Source organism: Sinocyclocheilus anshuiensis, unplaced genomic scaffold (assembly GCF_001515605.1).
Source record: "Sinocyclocheilus anshuiensis isolate Anshui unplaced genomic scaffold, SAMN03320099.WGS_v1.1 scaffold167, whole genome shotgun sequence".
In the NCBI taxonomy this organism is placed as follows: Eukaryota; Metazoa; Chordata; class Actinopteri; order Cypriniformes; family Cyprinidae; genus Sinocyclocheilus; species Sinocyclocheilus anshuiensis.
In genome coordinates this window covers 1,650,661-1,657,821 of record NW_015552552.1, presented here as the reverse complement: position 1 = coordinate 1,657,821, position 7,161 = coordinate 1,650,661, and the positions used below count along the sequence as shown (strand labels likewise).

General features: G+C 39.7%; 1 protein-coding gene across 1 annotated transcript; it reads right to left on the bottom strand.

Moving 5' to 3' along the window:
- Nucleotides 1-1,838: 1,838 nt before the first annotated feature.
- On the bottom strand, nucleotides 1,839-6,746 carry LOC107664451 (potassium channel subfamily K member 3-like). The gene is made up of 2 exons (XM_016455017.1): nucleotides 6,464-6,746; nucleotides 1,839-2,713 (listed from the first exon to the last, which is right to left on the bottom strand). The coding sequence occupies exons 1-2, from the start codon at nucleotides 6,744-6,746 to the stop codon at nucleotides 1,845-1,847; spliced, it is 1,152 nt and encodes a 383-aa protein (XP_016310503.1). The 3' UTR covers nucleotides 1,839-1,844.
- Between the last annotated feature and the right edge of the window lie 415 nt (nucleotides 6,747-7,161).

The window sequence follows — 7,161 nt, the reverse complement described above, 5'->3', positions numbered from 1 at the left end:
GGGTCAATGCAGGCATTTGTTGTAATGGCGTTCCTTCTGTCACTGTGTCATGCAGGTTTAATAGCTAAAGGCAAAGTCTTGGGCACAAAGCGATTTCTCCTTGGCAGGATGTGAAGATGGCACACACTCCTGTGTGGGCCAAACATAGCCTGAGCAGCAAGGCCTCTCTGAATCATGGGGGATACACAGGACACAATGTCCAGATCAGTGCTGAGAGCACTTGGAGAGTCCGTATGCGATAACTGCTGTTTTTCCTAGAGCTCTAGTTCAGACCAAGGTCATATTTATACTTTATCTCCAAAGGAATTTTATGTGCTAAACATCAAGAGTAATTAAATACCTCAGGTTCAAGAGTCTAATAAACTTGCCGTGCCGAGATGTTGACTCTGAAATCCCCGTTACATAGACTACTCTGTCCTAGTTTTGAAAAACAAAGTCATCTGCTGTCAATCCGAATATCGTTTTATCACTCCACGTGACCTCCATCAGGTTAATATACTTTAGGAGCTTTCAAAAGGTCAGATTATTCCTTTAACACACTGTACAGAGCTGGGCAGAAAGCAGGAGTCATGTCGGTATGCCATCTGGATCAGCAAATACCTGATAGGTGTTTCATTTTGCTGGTTACACTAAAGTCTAGCACAGCGTATTTTAGAGGACTCATTACAGTAATGGAGTGGCAGTCTGGTAATAATATCAGATCATAGTATACTTAATAAAGAGTGTCAGATGTGGTTTTCTCAACATCGCAACATTGCGAAAACTATTGATCCAACAGGGTTGTGCAAATTGCAGAATTGCAGAACTGACTCCTTTTCAAGGAGTTGAATTTGAGCTGAATTGGCCACACCCCCACGAAGTTGAATTGATAGGAAAAGTAATTTATTGAATTGTAATTCAAAGAATTTCAACGCAGATAATTTATTCGCCAAAGGGCCATGATCATTATTATAATCAAATGCTTTGTGTTCGCTCACAGAACTTTTGCGTTCCCCTGAAACGTTTTGCTCAAAGGAATTAAAATATAGTTCTCCTCCTATCTCATATTATTTCCATCATCAGTTTAGAGAGTGCATGCAAAATTTTATGAATGAACAGAAATGCATTGCAATATCATTTTTTTCCTCCATCTCATATTTTTTTCCATAGAATGAAATGATGTGTTCTTCCACCCTCATCCACCAAACTTTAATGCATTTTATTTATTAAAATAAAATATCTAATTATCTATTTATTGTGAGTCTGTCTGTTTAAATGTTTTTAATGCCATAGCTCTACTTCCTTGTGTAAAATGAAGTAAATTTCTTTGAATTTCAATTCATTTTAAGCCTACTTCCTCGTACAAATTCAAATTGCAGTTATGCATTCAGTTTGCTATCTCATTTCCAACTCAACTCAAATTCAAGAATAGAATTGAAATTTAAAAGGTGTTCTCAGTCCAATAATGAATAGCACAAAACCCTGCAATGCAAAGCAAAAAATGACTTGAATGAAAATTAACAAATTCACACTTCTTATACCATAAACATTTAATCTGAACAAAATAGATCCACATTGCAGATTAGACGTTTTTGGTCAAACTTTGTAAAGAACTACTGTCTATTGCACCATATCAAGGTGTAAATGAGCTATTTGAAGTAGAAGACCATTTGAATTCTCATAATAGTAATCAAAGTGTTGAATGAGAATAGATGTGTTTGTGTAAAAAGACTCCTAGCAGAGCTCTTTCATCAGTCCACCTCAATCTTGTGTGGTCCGTTCAAGCATCTTTATGTGAATGCTATGAAAATAACTCATGTGACTCATTAAAAATCTACAGTGACTGTATAAGAAAGTGAGGTGATTCAGACAGAGCTGCGTCTCTTGGAGAAGAGCCTAAACGGTGAGATATTTCTCAGGTCAGCAGACACAGTGCTAATGGCTGAGCAGCGTTGAGGGTTACACGCGCAGCCCGTGGGGCCGGGTTCGAAGAAGTGGTGGGGCGAAACGTCTCCTTGCTCCATTAGCGCATCAGTGAAGGACATATCCTGCGGGAGGATCACCATTTTCTCTCGGCTTTTGTACCACAGGCAGGAGCACACTGTCTGGAAGTGGAGCACCTCAGCGTAGACGCTCTTCAGCCCTCGCCTTTTATCTCGCCCAACGGCGGCTGGGCTCGGAGGGTCCGGACGCCGTGAAACTGGACCTCTTGGTTTATCTTTGGAGAGCAGCGCCCTCTGCTCTGCGTCTCTTCTCTCATCCTCGGTGTTCATCGTCATGAACCGTAGCACCACTAGATTGAGGAAAGCACCAATTACCGTGAGGCCCATCAGGATATAGACAAAACTAAAGGCCACGTAATGAGGGTCATTCTGGAGAGCGTTGTCTTTCTGTAGGGCTACGTAGTCCCCGAAACCGATGGTGGTGAGGGTGATGAAACAGTAGTAGAAGGCATGGAAAAAGGTCCAGCCTTCGTAGTGGGAGAAGGCAGCTGCTCCTATGCACAAGGTGCTGACGCAGGAAAAGAAGCCGATGATCACCATGTTGGCCATGGAGACTTCCGGCCGCCGCAGACCCATGCATTTCTTGGCTTTGTGCAACAGGAAGCGGACGAAGGTGTTGATACGTTCGCCCAGGCTCTGGAACATCACCAGCGTGAGGGGGATGCCCAGAAGCGCATACCCCATGCAGAACGCTTTCCCAGCATCCGTACTGGGGGCGGCATGGCCATAACCTTGGGAAGAAGAGCAGGACAAGATAAGAGTTTCCAAAAAAAAAACAATGTTTTCATAGATGACTTGATGTGACATTGTATGCTTAGATGTCTGCAGACCTTAACCCCTTTAGACCCTGCATCAATTGGAATGGTTTAAACCAGGAGTGCCCAATCCTGTTCCTGGAGATCTACCTTCCTTCAAAGTTCAGCTCCAACCCTAATCAAATGCGCCTGAACCAGCTTTTCAGCAACATTTGGGCTGAAACCTAAATCATGATGACAAACACTTTGTAAAATAAATGGATGATTGGATGGATGATTCAGCTGCAGGCGCCATCTTCTGGCGAGATGCAGCAATTCATTCGGCGCGCGGCTCTTACAGTGCATTACGGGTATTCTCTCGCCGTTCAGTGTACATCAGTTGTACACTTGTTATTGCTGTGCATTGTGGGATTGAATGAGTACACTTGATGATGTCCACTAAGGTTTCGGAGACCACTAAAAATGGCTGTCCTCTCAAAGAGTGCCCTATTTAAGGGTATAGGGGGCGATTTTGGACACAGCCTTGGGCTACGTCCGAAAGCTTAAGCTGCTGATTTGTTGCCACGCTGTGCAATGACTTTGCAAGCAGTATTTGTGCACAAAGGTACCTCCTGAAACTGATTTCGGAGGCAGCATAATAGTGGTCTACAATAAGATAGAGAGAGCTTTGGTGATAACTAAGCAAATATTTAATTACTACAATATTAATTTCTTGCTAGAAATAACATCAAAAGTGTAAAAGTTGGTCAAAAGCATACATTCACACACAAACTGATCATTAACTGCTACTTTCAGACACCATCTTCATTCACAGAAATAAAGCTCAGAAAAGCTGTCACGAAATCAAACACACAGGATTGTGGGATATGAAAGGCTGTGTAAGATACATCCATGCTGCCTTCAAAAATTGATCAGATGTATCTCAGCCAACAGGATGACTGTGTCCGTAAGTTTAGCCTGCTGACTTGTTGCCTCGCTGCCTTATATCAGGCAATGGCTTTGTAGGCAGCGTTTGCACACGAAAGCACCTCACAAAATGCTTCTGAGGCAGCGTAATGGTTTAATGATATATTATACAACAAAATAGAATGAGCTTTGGTGATAACTAAGCAAATATTTAATTTCTCACTAGAAATAACATCAAAAGTGCAAAAAGTTGATCAGAAACATATATTTACACACAAACTGAACACCAAATGCAACTTTCAGACACCATCTTTAATTTTTTAGCTCAACCATCATGGAATGGAACGCACAGGATTGTCGGATATCAAAGGCCCTGAAGGATACATCTTCAGGCATCTCAGGAGGCAGGAAGTGAAGCTGACATTGGATTTGGACGTGCCTTTGAATGCATCCTTCAAAGGCAGCATTTTTCAGCTTTCAGATGCAGCCAATGTAACATCATTGGATTCAGATATGCCTTCCTACCTCTGTTTGCTGCCTACGGAGGCAGCATTTTTCAGCTTTCGGACACAGCCTTGATAATTACAGGCAAGTTTGTTGGAGCAGGGTTGACACGGATTTCTGCAGGAAGGTAGATCTCCAGAAATGGGATTGGACACCCCTGTTTAAACCAATAAAAATGTATATTTTTAATAATATGAGTAATGCCTGGCCAGCTAGACGGGAAAGCTTCTATTTTACCTTTTGTATGCTAATTTATGATCATGCTAGTCACATCAAGTTTCACCTATTGTAATCGTAATGGTATCAAGTGATAAGTTCATTTGAAGATCTTTCAGACTTGTAGAACAATGGATAGTCAAGAAGACCATACCAGAGTAAGCTACCATAAAATGTCAGTAGGTCTTGGGTTTCACTCAGCGTGAGATTTACTGGCATAATTCAGCTGCGCATAGAATAACATTTGTGATCTTTGGGGATGGATGTCAGTTAAACAACCTCTTAATAAGTCAGAATAAAATTTAATAAGGTAAACAAGCCTTTCAATAACTTCACAGTGTGCTATTGGTCAGAATCATCAAACTATTCATCAGATACACACACACCCCACGCTTATTTGTACTAGATGTTCTTTAAAATCCCGTAAATATTATTACAGACGTTCATTACACTTAGCCATCCCAATTTTGTAATGATGATGCTGTAAACTCCCCAATGAGGGCAGGCTAATACAGCATTAGCCTGGAGATTTGTTAAAGCTATGCACATAGCTGTCAGTATTGGGATACCAAATAGACTCACGGATCAAGTTTTCAACAAGCGAATTAGGACAATGAAGTTCAAATTATTTAAGAATAATCTACTGTTATGTAGCTAAAACATTACAGAATTGCTGTTCTTACTTTTATCCGGACAAAGGCAATGATAATTCACAACCAATAAAATAAAGTACCATTATGTTCTGTTGTGTGTGACTATACTTTTTATGTACAGGAACATGTAAATGAATAATAATCATAATTTCAAAATGAAAATGCTAATCTAAAAATGGTAACATCAAAATTAACTGGTTCATTCAAGTCATTTAATTCATTATATTTTTCATGAAGGATGTTTGAAGATATGCTCTCAGGAGAAAAAAAAACTTTCTTTCAAACGATACACCTTTTTACCTTATTTACTCCTTGGGAGTGCATATTAATGCCTAAATGGTGCATATTAGTATACTATAAATTGTACATATATTATTAGTACCTTTTAAAAGGGTACAAGCCTTAGTGGCAGCTTCTGTACCTTTTTTTTCATCTGAGTGTATCAAATTATGTTGTGTTGTATATAATCACTTCCCACAAGTGTTTTTGAACTCTTAAAAGCTCTTTGTGGTCTTTGCGGGTTAAAGGTAAATACAGTTAGTTGTAGCCTAATTGTCGTTCACACAAGCAATGCAATGCAATGAAAGCACAGAGAGAAAACATACATTAGAATTTTGTAGGGTGCTCTTTTTAAAAATAACCCATGCATGACCATTTTTGAATTAATCCACCGGAAGCAGTGAGCGAAATCACCACCATGAACAGTAACACAGGATCAAGCACTTCAATGATGACTGTTTGAAGCGTTCTTCTTATAATGTTCTCATTTGTCGCATCCTAGCCTACAATCTCGCTTCATTTTATGTCTTAAGCAATCTTAATAAACATGATTGAATTCGAATCTGATTGAACTGAATTTTTATTTTATACACAAAGCACACAGTTACCTGTTAATTCTACGTTTAAAAAAAAGTTCAGCTGTAGTTGCCAGAACTTCTCCATGGGAATACAGTGTTTATAGGGATACTATAAACACTGTATAATACTGTGTCTATATTTTAGAGTTCCTATTCATATTAATACACTAACCTATTTCACCTGTTGTTTTCTATGCTGATAATAACACAGGTGGTGCAATGGAAAATCAAACGATGCCTTTAAGATAATCGAAATAATAACAATGTCGCCCACACGAACACAAAACAGCATCAGTAAAACATTTGGCACTAAAATGATGCTATAATCTAAATAATAAAAAGAAATCTTATAAAACTAAACAAGGCGATTCATTGTTAAAACTTTAAGAAATTGTAACACATTTTATCATAAAAGTAGCCTATACGTTTTGTCGTATTCACACTGTAAGAGAGAATATTGTGAAACAAAAATGAGAATAAAAATAAAAAGTTTTCTAAACCTCAAGTTAATTGCATTAGCTCATAGGCAAAACAACAGGCTAATGGCTGTCTTCACTAATTAAGTTCACCAGTTAGAATTGAAAAATTACCTATGGTCGTTATCACAGTGATGGCGAAATAAAACGAGCCGGCGAACTTCCACTGGACTCCGGCTTTGTGAGGCTTCAGAAGCAGCACGACCTTTTCAATCTGATCAAAGTCAAGCCTGGTGAGATTATATTTATGCATAAGTAGATATTTTCGATAGTCTAGTTTGCTCTTGTGGCTTTTCTCTTGCTTTGACTCGAGAGCGTCGAAGACTCCCGCTCCAATGAGTAAATAGGACAAAGTGCAGATAATTAAGGCGAGTGTCCGCACGTTTTGTCTCTTCATCTTCTCATAGTCGCCTCAAAATATCCCTCAGGTTTCAAAGCTCCGGTCCGGCATGGAAACGTTCCTGATACGTGGCTTGTCATATCTCCCTTGTACCCCTTGGCAGAAAGAATCCAGCTGAGGGTCTCCTGAAAATCAGCCACAAGTGACCGTTAAGAAGTCGTGTTTAGTGGAGCTGTTCTTTCAGCACCACCCCCAGAGACTCACACACGCTCCTTATATGGGCATTTGTTCCTTCCACTGATAAGAGAACCATGACAGGTTTATACTGTCACCAGGGGCGTAGCCATCATTTCAGAAGTGAGGGGGACAGAAATGTTATATATATATAACATTTCTGTCCCCCTCACTTCTGAAATGATGGCTACGCCCCTGGTGACAGTATAAACCTGTCATGGTTCTCTTATCAGTGGAA

Coding starts and splice junctions, on each gene's coding strand:
- LOC107664451 (XM_016455017.1), bottom strand. CDS start 6,746: ATGAAGAGACAAAACGTGCGGACACTCGCCTTAATTATCTGCACTTTG. Junction 2,714..6,463: donor CACTGTGATAACGACCATAG/GTAATTTTTCAA, acceptor CTTCTTCCCAAG/GTTATGGCCATGCCGCCCCC.